This window comes from Parasteatoda tepidariorum, chromosome 9, assembly GCF_043381705.1.
Source record: "Parasteatoda tepidariorum isolate YZ-2023 chromosome 9, CAS_Ptep_4.0, whole genome shotgun sequence".
Classification (NCBI taxonomy): domain Eukaryota; kingdom Metazoa; phylum Arthropoda; class Arachnida; order Araneae; family Theridiidae; genus Parasteatoda; species Parasteatoda tepidariorum.
The window spans coordinates 11,828,295-11,846,675 of NC_092212.1; the positions used below are offsets into that span (position 1 = coordinate 11,828,295).

Sequence of the window (18,381 nt, forward strand, 5' to 3'; positions counted from 1 at the left end):
TTTTTCTTTGTTAATTTTTCCATGTGCAAATCCATTTCGGGCAAATCCGTGTTAAAATTATCTATTAAAAATTTTTTTCCTTGATAATTTATATAATTTTTCCATGTGCTAATCCATTTCGTGCAAATCTGTGGCTAAAATTATTTGCAAAACAGGCAATTTATGTTTCTCTTTTCTATTTTATATTTTTTCTTAAATAAGCACCTACTTTCTAAAACTATTTATGGTCAATTTTTAAAATTATCCAGTATAATATTACCTTGCGCAGATCCATTTCGGGCCCATCCTTGGTAACTAACAAATCAATGCACAGAATAACAAATCACTTCAGCAGTGCAGTAAGAACGGCACTTTAAAACCCTCTAGTGAAACTTTCTATTTGAAATTTCGCATGATTTGCATTTAGAGATTAGGAAAATAACTTTAAGTCAAATTTATTGAACTATGAATCTCACTTTTAAACATGAAATTTGTTACTATTTGAAAAAAATTTTCATACAAACCGTAGAATGCTGTTTGAACTAATATAAGCACTAATTCATTTGATATATGCACAAAACAGTATTTTTACATAATTTTTAAAATTCTTAAAATAATGTGGTTGCTAATTATTAAGGTATAAAAGTTTTTATTTTAGAAAGGTGACTGTTCCTGGTGCCTCAGAGCAACACGGTTTCTTATAAGTAGTCAGATCAGACAACTATGAAGGTAAACCAGTTAACGAAAGAGCCATGTAATCGAAAATCTTGTAAAAATAAAAAGTGGTAGCAAGTATATGCTAAAATCTCTTTGAATTTATGAATGTAATTAGTATGTCATATTTACTTGTCAACCATCATATATTCTATTCTCAAATGTATATGATGAATTTCTCCCAGTTACTTTTTTTAAAAAATTTGGGCCCATGCGCACAACTGGTTTACTTCTTAAATAGTCTGCGCAGACTACTTACAAAAAACCGTGTAGAGGCTTTCCGATGTAGATGGTGATACTCAGAATGACATAGGAGTGCAAAATGTTAAAGGTTGATTGATGATTAATCATTTTTTATTCTGTTTGCAGGTGATATCATTTGTGAGCCACCCAACAACAATCTTAGCAAGTTTGAAGGTACATTGAAATGGGAAGGGGAGACATATTCCCTTGACAACGACAAAATCCTGTATAGGGGGTGTGTTCTGAGGAACACACGCTGGTGCTACGGAATCGTCATATTTGCCGGACGAGACACCAAGCTGATGCAAAATTCCGGGAAAACAATCTTCAAGCGCACAAGCCTTGACAGGCTCCTCAATATCATCATTATCGGTGTGAGTCACTTTCTTACTAATTCCATTATCAGAGTTTCTTTTTAATAAATAATTTTTGTTTGTGTAATTTATGTGTTTTAATATATATCAAATGATTCGTAAAAGAAGAACAAGAAAAAGCGAAAATGATGTCGCAGAAACAGACATACAATCGCTTCGGTACTATAACGAAGCACCTTCTTTAAAGTAGAAATAGGGTAAGAACATTTAAGAGCTTTCAAATCGTAAAGACATAGTTAAAACATCGCGAAAATAAAGCACATTTAATGCTTTACAAGCCTTGAACGATCCTTAATATCATCATTGTTGGTGTGAGTCATTTTCTTAATAATTTCGACATTAAAATATTTTTTTTTCAAACAAAAAAAAGTTTTTTGAGATTTATGTTCTCTAATATACCAAACGATTCGTAAAAATAAGAAAAAAAGGCACGAATAATGTTACAGAAACAGATATACAATCGATTAGATACTATAACGAAACACATTCTCTAAAGTCGATACACAATAAGATCATTCAAATTGTTAAAGACAAATTTAAAACAGCACGAGGGGAAAAAAAAGCACTAATAATGCTACATAAATCAGAACTCTCAACTTTCGCTCTTTCTGAAGAGGTATTTTCCAAGTGGACTAAGTTTAATGTAATTGTAAATGGCGCGAAACAATGGTGCGAGCGACTATGGTTTGCACTCATTTTCATTCATGTAGTTTGCTCTCATATACAAGGTTCATTTAGTTGCATTTAGTGGTTGTCAAATTTATAATAAATTAAATTTATCATTCCAAGTATTAAAAAGAAACTTCATTACCACTTTCAATATTAAAATTAAATGCTACGAGCAATCCTTAATTGTTGGCAGCTATGCATAAACAGACATACGATCATTTTGATACCATAACCAAGCACTTTAATGTAGAAACAGTGTGAAAACATTTATTGTTTTTAGTACGTCCAACAAATTGTAAAGAAAAAAAGTTAAAACAACTTGAAAAAAAGCACAAATAATATCACATGTTATTACGGTATCATTACAAAACATCTTCTTCGATTCATTAAATAGCTTTTATATTTAAAAAAAATTATAAATAAAGTTATAACAATGTGTTCTAAACACAAATAATGTAATATAAACAGACAAACCAACTCTCCCTATAAATGAAAACCTCTACAAAGTTTCTTGTAGGTAGTTCGATCAAACCACTATGAGGGTAAACCAGTTTACAAAATAGCCATTTAATACAAAACTTAGTAAAAATAAGAAAGTGATAGCAAATATATGTCTAAAAAATTTGCTTAATTTATGAATATGATTGGTTTGTCTTATTTACTTGTCAACCACTACAGATTCAATTCTCAAATATATATTATAAATTTCTCTCAATTATTTTTAAAAAAGATTTTGGGTTGATGTGAACAACTGGTTCACTTTTTAAATAGTCAGCGCAGACTATTTATAATAAACCGTGTGGAGGCTTTCTGATGTAGGAGGTGATGATTAAAAATGAATCACGCTTTTAAAAGTCAAAACACAATACTAACGTCCTAATAATAAGATATGAATAGAAATTTCATAAGAAAAAATAGAATGTTTTTTTCTACTGACCCTGGATTTTGAAGAAAAAGTTAATTCAATTATTGATTTGAATAGTGCTCACTAACCGCTTTCATCATTTCTCGCTTACTCAATCAACTAACTACGTAATCTATTAACGTTAGCTTCTGAGCAACAAAACAATGATGGACTCTCCCGAATTCCTTCTTTAGTTTGAAAGAGTTTGAAAACCAGTTAATTATATTTCCTATTGCTGTTTTTTAGCTCTTTTTTTTAGAGAATCAAGTCTTAAGCAGATGGATGACTGCTTTTAAATAAGAAAAGTAAAAGATTGTTGAGCGAAATGCTGGTTTGGGGCTCTGTCCTCACCGTTGCTACATTGTCATTTTAATTGGTCAAGCTGAACCATAAAAACATGCATTATGTTCTCGAAATATCTACATTTCGAAGTGTGTGTAATTAATAGCTAAAATCTCCTACCAGTAATAAATAGAACTCGTTTACTTAAAATGTGAAAGATTTTAGAACTTGTTGTACCTTAATACCGTTCAAACTTGCTGCAACCTATAAAAATAAAAGGACCTATATAATAAAAGGACCTATTTATAGTACTAGTAAATATTACATACTAAGGTTTATTTAAACAGAAATAGGGTACAGCTTAACACCTTTCAGAGACGCCAACTTGCTCCGGACAGCAAATATGTATTTTAAAGTGGTAGTTCATCAATTGGGATTCTTGGTTTAATAAATTCAATTTAGTAGATTTTTATCCAACACTATTTCTAAATATTCATAGGCTTATATAATTCACCACTTTATAGTACTTAGGACAATCAATACTTTTATTAAAAAACTAGCAAAAATAGACGAATATTTGCAAAATTTACTTGAAGATACTTATCGTTTTTTTAATTATTTTGGCGTGTCCGGAGCAGTTGGCATCCAAATATGCTTCCATCTAATATATACATACCTGCCAACTTTTACGCATTTGGCGTAAAATTTTATTTTCATATTTAAAGTGGTAGTAAACATATAGTACTATTTTTTCTTTTATAAACTTAATTTTTAAATGATTTTGATCACCACTATTCTTAAAAAAATTAAGCATATATATTAATATGNTCCGTGGGCGGTAGGGCTAACCTTTCCGCCGCGAGCAGTTCGATGAGACATGATTCGCACAGAGCTGGTTATAATACAACCGCACTCTGCAAAGGCTTGGACTGGAATGACATACTTATTGAAAGTGGTGAATTATATAATATATCCAAAATTAAATTTAAAAAAATTTACCTCAAAAGAGGTTCAGATAAAAGTTGCTAAGGGAAATTTGATTTTTAATTCTAGTTTTGTAGAATATATTGGTATTTCAAAGTTAATATCAAAAAGTTAAGATTCTGAAATAACTGTCATGTTTTTCGTCATTATAGTTGCTGATTCGTTTGAAAATAAACTATATAATCAATAAACAAAATTGAGAATTTTCTTTAACACGTTGAAATAATTTTACGTGGCTTGCCCGTCTGAACTGTAATTAACTACAAACTAAAATTGCAAATATTAGACAGATTTTGCTAGTTTTGAAAGGTTTAGCCTGACATACTTATTAGGCTTAGGCTGAGGTTATGTACGAAGTCCCTGTCCGCGAAGCGGACACTTCACTTCTTCACCTGTAGTAGTGCCCGTAGGCGCCTGGAATAATGTCTTTATCAAAAAGGTGTAGATGGCTTGGTGGGAGAGGTATAGTCCCTATGTCTTGTTTTCAGGTAGGAGAGAACGGAGAAGCTGGACTAGCTCCTCGTTTTGAAGTAGCTCCTGCATCTCTCGGAAGATGTGCAGAAATCTGGTTGCAGTATCAGTAGCACTCCTGTGCTCTTTCTTCTTTGGTAGTGGCTTTCGGCTTGGTCTCGCAACGCAGCCTGTAAAACAGGCGGGATGCGCTCCATTGCAGTTAATGCAAGTGGCTGACAGGCTTCTTGGTTTTGTGCATTTGTATGTGAAGTGATCCCCCGCACACTTCATGCAGGCAGGATCGGCAGAACAGTTCTTTTGAGTATGGCCAAATTTTTGGCATCTAAAGCACTGTATGTCGAAGCGACCTCCTCTGAATCGCTCTATCTGGACTTTTGTAGAGAGAATCTCCTTGATGTTGTAGAAGTCCCTGTTCACTGGGCTATCTGGCAGTATGATCAGAAAGAGGGGGAGGAGCTTGTATCCTTGGCCCCGCCTCTTCTTCATCTGCTCCACTCTGATTGGATGTCGACCAATAGCTATGAGTTCTTTCTTCTAAGTCTCTGTTTTGGAATCTTCTGAAAGTCCTTTAATAAGAAATTTAAGATTTCTGCTGATATTTTGCAGTTTCTCGGTCTGTTTCTTGTCTGTGGTCTCTTCTGCTGGATGGGCTGCAGGTGTGACTACAGGATCTGGGTTGTTGTTAACGGATGGAATATCCATGCTTTCTGATGGTTGAGGAGGAAGATTCTTCTTCCTTTTCTTTTTCGGAGGTTCGGTGTTATCCCCTATCTGTGATTTTATTTCTTGTTGAACTGTTGGCTCAGGCTTTTCCTGTTGTTCTGTGAGAATACTATCAGTGATATCACTTGGAGGAGTTGGAGCTAGCTGCTCTGGTTTTGTTGACTCTATGGGATTAGTAGTCGTTTCAGATTCCATTGGCTCTGGTGGCAGTATTTCTGCCTCGTCTGCTGGCTCTGTTTCCTTCTTCTGGTCATCTGTAGTAGTGGGAGTTTGTGGGTTACTCTCGGGTGGAGGCTCCTTAGTCTTTGCAGAAGAGAGCATCTTCGGTCTGGCACTAATGGCTTGAATGGCATGGAAAGCTCCACCGGCGAGTCCCAGGTAGTAAGAATGACTCGTTGTTAAGTATGTCTGTACAAAGATATCATTCAGTTTGTTCATTTCTTCTAGATCAGAAGTAATCGAGAGTAGATGGTCTCAAGTTTGCCAAATATCATAGTCGCTGGGCGGTAAATACCGTTATCCAACTTAGATGCAGCATCAAAAGATGAGGTCCGTGGGCGGTAGGGCTAACCTTTCCGCCGCGAGCAGTTCGATGAGACATGATTCGCACAGAGCTGGTTATAATACAACCGCACTCTGCAAAGGCTTGGACTGGAATGACATACTTATTGAAAGTGGTGAATTATATAACACTATGAATTGCTTAAAAATAGTGATAGATAAAAATGTACTAAATTGAATTTATAAAGCCAAGAATCGCAATAATTAAGTAAATTGTGAATAAATTTTCTACAATTCCATAAAAGAGTGAAAATTTTATTATTCTATATCATGTTATACGCTGTCAGCCTGCTGTTTTGCGCGGCTTATGTGAAAGGTCAGTGTCAGCAAGCGGTGGCAGACGCAGCCTAAATGTAATTTTAGTGTCAGCCACCGGCGGTTGACGCAGCCTAAATGTAATTTCAGTGTCAGCCACCGGCGGTTGACGCGGCCTAAATGTAATTTCAGTGTCAGTCACCGGTGGTTGACGCAGCCTAAATGTGATTTCAGTGTCAGCCACCGGTGGTTGACGCTGCCTAAATGGAAAGTCCAGTGTCAGCCACCGATTTCTGACGCGGTGTTCAACGAGTTAATCTTATTGCAGTTTTTTATTGTTCTAACGATATTTTCTTCCTCTCTGCAGATCGTGTTTTTTCTAATGAGTCTTTGCCTGTTTTGTACTGTGGCCTGTGGTATATGGGAAACAGTAACAGGTCAACATTTCCGTGAATATTTGCCTTGGGATTCAGCAGTGCCCGAAACAATAACAGGTGGAGCCACCGTCACAGCTGTACTTGTATTTTTCTCTTATGGAATCGTAATGAATACCGTCGTGCCTATATCTCTCTATGTAAGGNTATATATAAATTTAGCGAATATTAGATAAACTTTTTTTTCTACCTCAAAAGAGATTTAGACAACAAAATTGGAAAGGAGTTTTTATTCTAAATTCTAACTTTATAGAATAGATTGGTATTTAAAAGCTAATATCAGAAAGTTAAGTTAACAAAATATCTTTCTTGTTTTCCATCATTATGGTTGCTGATTCGTATGAAATTTCATTTTATAATCAATGAAGAAAATTGAGTATTTTCGTTAATCTTATTGCAGTTTTTTTAATCTTCTAACAAGATTTTCTTTCTCTTTGTAGATCGTGTTTTTTCTAATGAGTCTTTGCCTGTTTTGTACTGTGGCCTGTGGTATATGGGAAACAGTAACAGGTCAACATTTCCGTGAATATTTGCCTTGGGATTCAGCAGTGCCTGAAACAATAACAGGTGGAGCCACCGTCACAGCTGTACTTGTATTTTTCTCTTATGGAATCGTAATGAATACCGTCGTGCCTATATCTCTCTATGTAAGGTGAGATTTTCCTCGGTATTCTATGAAAAGCGTTTTTATCATTTAAGACTATTTTAATAATTTGATTCAGTTATGAATATTCTACACTAAAAGATAGTAATAAATTTTTGTTAGATGTGGGTAAAACTACCATTTTTTTAAAATATCAAATAAAAGCAGATACAGATTATCATTTACGACTGGGACAAGGTACATGACGTTTGAAAAAGTAATATACAGTAAAACATCTGAAGTTGACCACCTGAAGTCGACCTTTATTATCAAGAACCAAATTTATACTATAGACAATAAAGGGGGCCGGGATAGCCTTGTTGGTAGGACACTAGGCCCATGTCCAAGAGTTCGTGGATTGGATCCCCATCGGCCGAAGACTCCGCGTGTAGTAAATGGTGACTGATGGACGTTAAATCTGTCGAGACTGCGGCATTGTATGTTACTTTTGCCAGCTCTGATATCTTTCCTTCTTGTAGCTGGAAAGTACTTGATAGCTATGGGCAGCGACCATTTACCTATCCTAGTCGAAATTAATAGAAGCAAGATAGGAGCAAATTCATCAAATTATCATTGGAACTTTGGAAAGGCTGATTGGCAATCCTTTGAAAAGCTGACTGATCAAGCATTTATCAACCCTGGCCAATTTGGTGATATCGAAACTTGCTGGTCCAATTTTAAGCAAGTTATTATTCATGCTGCCAAGCAATGCATTTCTAGGGGAAAAACCCGTTTTGTCCCGTATATATATATATATTGAAATTGTACATAAAGTGTTTTTATGGAAAAAGGGGTATAATATATTTTCGAAATTAATTGTTTTTTCTACTGTTAGGGCACTTAAAAAGTCTTTGTTAGATGAAAAAGTACTTGCTCCTTATAATTCTAGATCTAATCAGAAATAACTAAATCATTGTGGTATCTGAAAATCTTTTAATTCACCCAGATAAATGAAAATGCTGAAAAAAGCTTCCCACCACAATGAATGTTTTTGAAAAAAGGAACTGTCCTCAATTGAGGACACTGGGCGTTAACCGGTTAAACCCCATATTGAAGAAAGAAATAGGTAACACAGTATCCTAATCAACAGTGATACTGATTCTCAGTGGTCAAATCTCAAGACCTTGAATGCGAAAATCAAACGCATTTATAGTGACCTAGAGAGAAGCAAGTGCAGGGATTTCTGCAAAAAATTGGATATCAGAACATCTGGCACCAGGTTATGGAAACTTACCAAGGGTCTCGGAAAACATAAACCGCTAAGAGAAAACTTAAACACCATTCTGGAACATTAGGGTGACATTCCTCGGAACGATAGGGTCACTGCGGATTTATTGGGTGACCATTACAGCAAAACAACCCGTTTATCCTTTAGTCGAAATGACAAAATTACTGAGAGTAAAGCCAGAAGACTAGTTCATGAATGCCGCAGTTCTACAGGTGGCAAGCCTATTTTCAGGGACTGCGTTTCTCTACAGTGCTCGTGCGTAAAGTGCTCGACATTGCACGCAAGTCGTCGGTCTACCAAAGCAGGGGAGCCAACCTCTCAGCAGAGGATCGAAAGTGCGATGGCCTGTCTTCGGATCATCCTCGAGGATGTTTTCTAGACCATTGCCAATAGCCCATTGTATAGCTTTAGTGCGACGAAAATAAAGCACCTTCCTACCTTATCTTGAATAATGTTGGTTTCGTGGAAATTTAGAGAGTGGTTCCTTATCTTGAATAATAAAATATCTAAATATGATGATTTTTTTGCAGTTTTTCTTACAAATTATTTTTTTATTGAAGCGATTAAAAAAGCACTGTCAGTAATTGTTATTGAAAACAGTATGTTTACTTTTGCAGCGTCGAAGTGATCCGTTTCTGGCACAGTTTGATGATTAACTGGGATGAGAAAATGTACTACGCTCACAACGACACACCGGCCAAAGCACGCACCACCACCCTAAACGAAGAACTCGGACAAATCGAATACATTTTTTCGGACAAGACAGGAACACTCACCCAGAACATCATGACTTTCAATAAGTGTTCCATCAATGGAAAGCTATACGGTGACGTCATCGATGAGGTCACTGGAGAACCGATGGTAATCAACGAGGTAATTAATAATTATTATTTGATTTTTTACAAATCTATCTTTTTAAACAGTAATTCAATTGCTTGATTAAAAACTTCATTCGTTTCATAAAACACAAATTGTAAATAACAGTCGACATTTCTCAAGCGCTCAAAAACAGGCGTCCATTTTCAAAACTTATCAAGCATGAATAAGAAGAAACAAAAGAGATTTATGAATAATTTATATGAATTTTTTATTTGGTTGAATGCTTATTCTTTTGTTAACGACATTAGTTTCTCCTAACCTCTTGATGATGAGGGGAAAGGTATCTTACCCTGATTTGCCTCTCTCAGTCACTGTGACATCACTTGTTCCGTTTTTAAACTTTTTCCCCCCTGGCTACTGTGGTTTTTTCAGTTTCGTTTCTAGTCTTTATTTTTCCATTTTTTGTTGGCAACTTAACATTTTTATTATATCACATATTTTACATCATATTTGTTTTGTTGCATTCACGTTTGGCAGTAAGTCTGGAAGATAGGTGCCTGTTTTTGAGCGCTTAAAATGTGTCAGCTGTTATTTCAAGTTTTTATATATTTTTGAAATGAATGAAATTTTCAGTGAATAATATCTTACCACTTCAGTTTCTTGGGATTATTTATTTAGTAATTCAGGTCAATATCTAAAAGAAAATAATCATGTGGTTTAAAAAATTTTGGTTTGTTAAATTTTTGCATTAAAAATTATATTATTATGTAACTTACTTTAAGCTAACAGTTACGAAATGAACGATTACATGGATTTGAGAAATAATCAAATGCGGTTGGGAAAAAAAATTCTTCACCTTCGGAATACAAAATTTGTGGTACAATAGGGAGCAATAAACAAAAAGTAAGTTTACTTGTTAACAACCTATAACGATTAATTTATGTCATAAACAACAGTTAAAATAAATAACAGTTAAAATATGAAATGATTTTTATCTATCTTCAATTATTTTTTTCTTTTTAGAAGTTTTGATATTTCACAATAAATATTTCAATTCATGTCTGGCAGCATCTCGCTCTCTCTCATTTTTTTCCATTTTGTTATTTTCGAGATTAATTACAACCCTATCATATTAAATAAAGATCTTTAGAGATGGAAATGACACTGAAGAAAAAAAATTGCGTTTATACATCTACTGTCTAGTTCGTGAGTAGAAGGAATTTTAAATCTGAAATTAGCTTTGTTCGGAAAGCTACAGACTGATGATTTTAGTTTAGTATATTTATTTGTCTAAATGTACAGACTTATAAATCATAAAATACATATAGGTTTATATACTTCCATATTCACTTGTCTGCTCCTATGAATAAAGCACTTAAAACAAAAAACAAATGATCCCGACGTATCGAATCTTAAATTGAATTTAATTATCACCTTCTACCGACTACTCCTTATGTAAGAGAGAAGTAGGGACTCAGTATTCATGAGGGTAAATTTTAGGTTTATAAAAATTGTAGCTTGTGGAGAGTTACCAAATGTAGAGCTAAAATGAGGTACGCAAAAATGCCGGAGATCCGTTCAAAATTCCCACTAAACAGAAAAAGAATTGTTCTGCAGTGTATTAGTTATTAATAAATAATTCTATCACGGGGCACGAAACCGGTCGACCTATCTTTCAATTATGTGCTTAAACGCAAATTTAAGTTTTATAATTATGTCTTCCAACAATAATTCATGTATTGTATAATAGAATAAAAAATATTTATTAGCACGTTGAATGCCACGCTAATTATACATGGCTTGCCCGTGTGGCCTAACGGTAAATAACTACAAACTAAATTTGCAAATATTAGACAAAATTTGCTATTTATTTTGAAAGGTTTAGCATGGCTGGCTGGAAAGGTGGCTGGGTGGCGCAGTTGGTTTGTCGTCGGCCTTCTGAGCCCAAGCCTCCGGGTTCGATCCCCGGCCCAGACACCGGATTTTCGGGATGCAGAAAATCCTCAGCGGCCATGTCGTATGATTATGCGGCATGTAAAAGATCCCTGGAGTGCCTTATTGGCTCTTGGCATTTCCGGCAAAATTAAATTCCTAGTGCACTTTAGCATCCAAATAGAGTCTCGGTGCTGCCATCTAGTGTGGCAGAAACTAGACGTCCAAATTAACATGACCAACGGTATCTCACCCACTGTGGTGGTCCTGAAAGAGTGGATACCACCTCTGGAGAACGCACTAGGTCTGCTCATCGGCAAGACCGATTGTGCAGCTCAATGGAAATTAAAAAAATAAATAAAAAAAGGTTTAGCATAACATATCAAATAAAAGTGGTAAATTATATAAACCTACGAATTGTTTAGAAATAGTGGTGGATCAAAATCTTCTAAATTGAATTTATTAAACAAAGAACCACAATTAACAAACTACCACTTGAAAATATTTATTCGCTGTCCCGAGCAAGTTGGTGTCTCTATGTATATAAATAAAAATATTTTTGTGTAATCTATATTGCATTAATGTCGTCAAACCATTTTAGTAAAGATAATAATAAAAAGTAAAATAAAAATTTACTCGAATTATGTGTTTCTAATAATCTTGGCTTCTCTGGTTACCGGTGACCCCCGTGGCGCCACGAACAAACTCAGTGCCGGTCACCGGTGACCCCCCTGGCATTCTACGTGTTAGTATATTTTTCTGTGATTCCATGACAGGACTCGAAGCCGGTGGATCTATCTTTTAATCCATTGCGTGAAGAAAAATTCAAGTTCTATGACAATAACCTAGTGGACGACATCAAGAGCGGTGATCCAAATGTCTTCGAATTTTTCAAACTGCTTGCATTATGCCATACTGTCATGTCTGAAGAGAAACCAGGTAATTCGATAATTTATCTCATATTTGCATATGCCGTAGGCTAATCCAGCTACTTGCAAACATTTGCCGTCATTTTGCAATCCGCCAGGCTAATTAGAAAAGTATCTAGTATTTAATCATCAGTCTAAAACATTTTAGTCATAATTTAGTGAGCATGAATGCATTCAGGATAGTAAGAAAAAATATCATCCCCTGCTCAAGTAGCCTGATTTGTATTTTTATCAGACAGTTTGCAATAAGACCAGTGTAGTGAAAGCTTAATGCAATATAAAGAACTTTTTCTAAAAATATTGAAATAAGCCTAAGAAAATTTAGTCTGGTTGAATAAATCTTCGCACTTTTCCTTAATAGCCTAAGGACTTATAGATTGATTGCAATAAGCAGAAACAATATTAAATCATATCAGAAAACAATTAGACTTTTCCAAATAGCTTGTCGCATAGCAAAATGCCTACGTCAGTTAGAAAATTTACAAGTAATTGCTAAAATCCTTGGATTTATTTCAGGTAGTTGGTAATAAATTCAAAGTAGTGAAGGTTTCATATTTAAAAACTTTATTTTAAATGCATTACCAGGCCCGTCAACTACTACGCTTTTATTTAAATACATTTTATTGAGTGGTAAATATATTTTAAGCCAAAGTTTACGGAATTTTTGGTAAATTGACCAATATTTTCAAAGCCTCACCACGATAGTGATGCACAATGTGGCAATGCATATGAACTTTGGAATCATCTATGTACAGTGGTGGGGAAAATTAATTCAAAAGAATAAAAAATGATAATACATTACGGCATAAATTTAGGAACCACTTGAATAAATTTTTTACAAAAAGCGTATAAAGTTGGAATCCCTGCATTACAATACGACAAAGCGATTTCAATTTCAGTAAATCTTCTGGTTCGCCATCCCTGACCTAGAGGCATTGAGGCTGATTTTAACGAGCCTCGTTAAATCAGGCAGCTTAAAAAAATATATTGGAGAATTTTTCCTCTTGACCAATCGCATAGCAAAATGCCGTACGATTGGCAAAATGATTGCATAACAAAACGCCATGCTAGCAAAGAATCGAATTTTTTAATCAGCTTACGACAATTTAATTTCATCCATGAAAATATTATTTTCAAAAATCATATGATATCACCAAAGTTATTCATATAAATTAAACAATATCTTAATTTGATATTCTCACCGGTTGACTATTATATTTCAGTTTTCGTAAAAAAAAATTATTTTACTTTTTAGGGGGAATTTTAGAATACCAAGCTCAGTCACCAGATGAAGAAGCGCTTACGTCAGCGGCTCGCAACTTTGGTTTCGTATTTCGAGTGAGTTAACTCTCACGTGACTTATAAACACATGATTTAGTAATTTATATAGTCTGGTGAACACGAGATGAACAACCAATCTCACTGACAACAACCTCGGGAAAAACTCAACTCGTGTTTGCCAGGCAGTATTTTTCTAGTTTTGATCTTGCTCATTCCTTTTTTTTGTTCCTTCTTTTCAGAATCGTACACCAGCCTCTGTACTCATTGAAGTGATGGGACATCAAGAAGTTTACGAACTCTACTGTATTCTCGATTTTAATAACGTCCGTAAAAGAATGTCTGTGAGTTTGATATTTCTAGTTATAATTAAAACTACATGAATCGCTTGACTTTTTGATACAGTGTTTCGAATGGACCAGATCCGTTCATCAGGGTTGCTACGATCTGTAAATTTCTTAAATGGCGAAAAAAAAGATATATATATATATATATATATATATTAACCAAAAATATGTNTGCATTCTTTAATGAAGAAATATGTTTTCTCTAATAATCATTTTATTAAGCGTCTATAACAGTTCTGAACGGTTCTCTTTTGGATATATATATATATATATATATATTGTTTACGTTAATGTATCAATTGGTCAAATTAGACGATATATAATATAAATTTGACGATAGGATAGATTAAACTATATAATATAGAATATTTATTATATCAAGCATTATATTAGTATATTATAATAAATGGATCAAATTATTAGACGCACTGTAGTTTTTTAATAATTACATGATTTGCACGAGTTTATAAACAGTACTTTTATATTTAAACATACATCTAATGGGTTTTTATTCAGGAGATTTTTTTATATACTTATATGCTTCCTATTTGTATTTATTTTTAACGCATTGCATTACAATGTTCAATAATTGATACAGGAGAGTAAACAAATGCAAACCAAGTAAAAACAATGCAGCTGTATAGTACCACCTGATAATTGTAATTTTACATAGAATCCTGTAGTGAGTCTAATAATATGGCTGTATATAGTTTTAGTTGATTCGTATCTACCAGGTTTCGAAACGCATATTGCCCGATATGCCCAGAGCATGTAAGAATTCCGATATATATCCTGCAGGGAGTGCAAATATTTAATCAAAAAAATACCGATTAAGCACCCTCAAGTTTCGATAAAAAGCTCGCATACATTATATTATAGCTCAATTACTTGGTTCCGTTGTCAATGTAAAAAAAAGAAATTTCATCTGTTTTGTGACACTATACTAATTGACGTTTCATATGATATAGATTAGCGATTTGCATACAAGTGAACATTGTGAAACTTGGTAATAATATAACAAGTTAAATGTTTAGACTTTTTGTACTTTGGTAGGAAAATATATGATTTTTGCGTAGGCTTTTCAGTGGTAGTGAGATATACCAAAGCGTTCATTTAAAATAAAATTTTAACATTTTTCTCAAATATTTTACAAGATTACAAATTAAAAAATCAAAATTCGCTCTCTTAATAGAGTGTATAAATTTTTAATATTTTAATTAAATTTTCTGTTTATTTTTTCAGGTGATATTAAAAAAAGACGGTGTAATGAAGTTATACTGCAAAGGGGCAGATTCTGTGATTTTTGAACGGCTGGACGAAAGTTGCGCCGAACTTAAATTCAAGACTTTGGAACATTTAAATGTAAGTCCGAAGTAAAATAGAAAGATATTCTATCGAATCTCTTGTCAATAACGATATGAGAAAAGTGTATACTACCAAAATAAATATTAAATAAAATTATTATTGTTATGACACAGCTAAGTTTTAAGTAAGACATAAAATATGGCTTTTCAAAACGTACCATTGCATAATATACATACAGGTGTAGCACGTAATTCTAAATTTTAGGTTGGTAAAATATTTGCCAAAATTGGACGTCCGCCCTATAAACGGGTGTGACAGAAATCGAATTCTTTGCCCTAGATGGCGCCACTGGAAAACAAGAACAATCGCTCCCATTGCCTCAACAGCCTACGACAGCAACGACAACAACAAGCTAAACTTTGTTTCAATTTAAGCAAAGTTTATTTGTCGTATCAGAACTGCAACATTTAAATCAAACATATACCACCATGCTTACAGTTAATCGTTAAACACAACTTAAAAGGTTATTTTGAGATACTTTACTGAATGAAAATCCGACCGACCATTCAAAACAATGAAGTGATCCAATATTTTTAATTGTTTAATTTTTGCCGACTCTCTCTCTCTCTTATATATACATTCATAGATGGCATATTCAATTTATTCAATAAAATATTTTGTTTATCTACCACTAAAATTTGAAAAATAAAATTAATATACAATAAATGACACTCTAATTCAATGAAACATCAGCTAAATAATGGCAACTTACTAGCGTTACTAAGCATTACAAACAAGCTTAAGTAATGGATATCACATCAATACAGTTACAATAGTTTCGTTAATAACAGAAGAAGTTATGGAAACACTTCTCTGCCTAATCATATTTCTAAGGAAATACTCAGAAATTTTTTTACTTATTAACCGGTTAACGCCCAGCGTCATACATTTAGGACAGTTCTTTTTTTCAAAGACATTCATTGTGGTGGGAAACTTTTTTCAGTATTTTCATTTATCTGGGTGAATTAAAAAGATTCTCAGATATCACAATGATTTAGTTATTTCTGATTAGATCTAGAATTGTAAGGAGCAAGTACTTTTTGATCTATCAAAGACTTTTTGAATGCTCTAACTGTAGAAAAACCAATTAATTTCGATAATATATTTTGCCACTTTTTGTATCATTTCAATATATAAATTCGGGACAAAACGGGTTAAAGTACTTACGTTATGCGATTTCTTATACTTATCACTAAAGTTTAAAGCTTTTGGAAGTTTGAGGGACTGGCAATAAATTACGAACTGAAAAATTGTTTTTGAAGACCCTGAGTCAAAAGATATAGCAATAGATACTGCCCGCGGCAGAGGGCACCACACTTCTTCTTCTGCAATTTGCCCAGGGGCTGTTATCACAGATAATTGAAGATAAATGAGGCAGTTGGCCGCTGAGGTTGCATGCTCTGCTACACAGTTAATGTAATGATTTATAAGTAAAAGATAAGATAAATATATGAAAAACTTAATAAGTTCTGATAATGAGAGTTAAGTTTTAATACAAATTAATCATCTAAAGGGGATAAATTAGTTACATATGTAGGGATGGTATACTCCCGAATTGAGTATCACTTTTGCTCCTATTCTCTTCTCGGGAGTATCCATATGAGTAACAAGAAGGGTGGGGAGCTGTCTATTGTATCTACCTGTTACATACTTGCCAACTTTTGCGCATTTGGCGTAAAATGTTACTTTTATATTCAAAATGGTACTAAATATATACTATTTTTCCTTTTAAAAACTTTTTCCTTTTATAATTTTAAAATGATTTTGATAAAGCATTTATATTAATTTGTGTAAATATCATGGTTGTCAGCTAAAGCTTTTTCAAATACTACGCATTTTTTTGCTTACAAATAAAATTTTAATTCCATTTTACTACCACTGAGAAAAATCATACTAGAGAGGATTAAAAGTTGTCATGTATGCTGTTATAATACCATCTAAGTTCAGGAAGCTAAATATAGGGTTAAGGTGTGAAATATCTTTTATTTCCAAATGTATATTGGTAGCGAAGCTGTTAAACATTTTTAATTATAATAATAATTATGAAGGAGTGTAACCACCACTACATAAAAATAATTTCAAAAAATGTATATAAGTATAATCTTCAACAATTCAAAGTAGTCAAAATAAAAATATATATTTTTGAGAACTACTGTTATTTGGTAATTATAGTTCTACCATATGAAGAAACTTTTTGTCGAAAATAGTGAAAATTTGGATGTGAGTTGATGGAAGTAATCCTTTAAAATCTTTTTTTTTAGAAATTTGCTAGTGATGGATTGAGAACTTTATGCTTAGCTGTGAAGGAATTGGATGAAGATGCGTTTGAGGAATGGAAAGAAAAGTTTCACGCAGCAGCGTAAGTAAGCATACATTTAAATTGGTTAACAAAGAAATAATTCGATGGCAATTGTCCGCATGCAATGATTGTCAAATTTATTAAATTTAATTTATTAAAACAAGACTGAAATCTTCGTTGAGTCACATCCCTTTACTCCAACTCATATAAATTCAATTCGCAAACAACCAACCAAGCATTAAAACACGTACTTTTCAGGAGTTCTAAACTAATGCTTAACCACATCCAGGACTGAAAGTTTATAGTGGTCGAAAAAGGGAAAACTGAAAAGAAAATCATTCTAATCTAGATGGGGGGTTTTTTCGGGGAGAGTACAGTAACCAGGACTGAGCCGTAGTGGCTCAGGAGACAGAGCGTAGCAACCACAGTGCCGACGTAGTCTTACCTCGAGAGACATGGAGCAATATGGCGTTGCATCTGAAATTACTAATCATTTATGCGTAGTGGTGAGGAAAAAAAATTAATGAATAAAAAAAAATATTGAAACATAAACTCAGACACAACTAGAATAATTTTTAACAAAAAGCGTAGAAAATTGGCAGCCCTGCACGATTTGCAAACCCATACCTAACCTTGCCCCTTGCCACGAAAACCATCCACTATTAGCGTGGGTGGTTTTCGTGCTTTCTGTCTTGATGTAATGCAAATGAGGGCTAGTCCATCACCTCCTACAACAAGAAGCCTTCACACGGTCTTCTATAAGTAGTCCTCGCAGACTGTTTAAAAAGTGAACCAGTTGTGTGCATGAACCCAAAACCTTTTATAAAAGTAATTGAGAGAAATTTATCTTATATATTTGAGAATTGAATCTCTAGTGGTTGACAAGTGAAGAAGGCAAACCAGTAATATTCATAAATAAAAGAAATTTTTAGGCATATATTTGCT

At 33.7% G+C, this 18,381-nt stretch overlaps 1 protein-coding gene and 1 long non-coding RNA gene across 2 annotated transcripts in view; one reads left to right on the forward strand and one right to left on the reverse strand.

Annotated features, from left to right (window-relative positions):
- Nucleotides 1-18,381, reverse strand: part of LOC139426352 (uncharacterized) — a 329,054-nt gene that overhangs the window by 134,412 nt on the left and 176,261 nt on the right. The window lies entirely within an intron of this gene.
- Nucleotides 1-18,381, forward strand: part of LOC107445874 (phospholipid-transporting ATPase ID) — a 132,846-nt gene that overhangs the window by 81,140 nt on the left and 33,325 nt on the right. The window contains exons 9-16 of the mRNA XM_043047456.2: nt 1,063-1,310; nt 7,037-7,248; nt 9,085-9,340; nt 11,995-12,157; nt 13,403-13,485; nt 13,668-13,769; nt 15,015-15,134; nt 17,399-17,496. Coding sequence (XP_042903390.1) covers nt 1,063-1,310; nt 7,037-7,248; nt 9,085-9,340; nt 11,995-12,157; nt 13,403-13,485; nt 13,668-13,769; nt 15,015-15,134; nt 17,399-17,496 — 1,282 coding nt within the window. The remainder of the gene's footprint in view (nt 1-1,062; nt 1,311-7,036; nt 7,249-9,084; nt 9,341-11,994; nt 12,158-13,402; nt 13,486-13,667; nt 13,770-15,014; nt 15,135-17,398; nt 17,497-18,381) is intronic.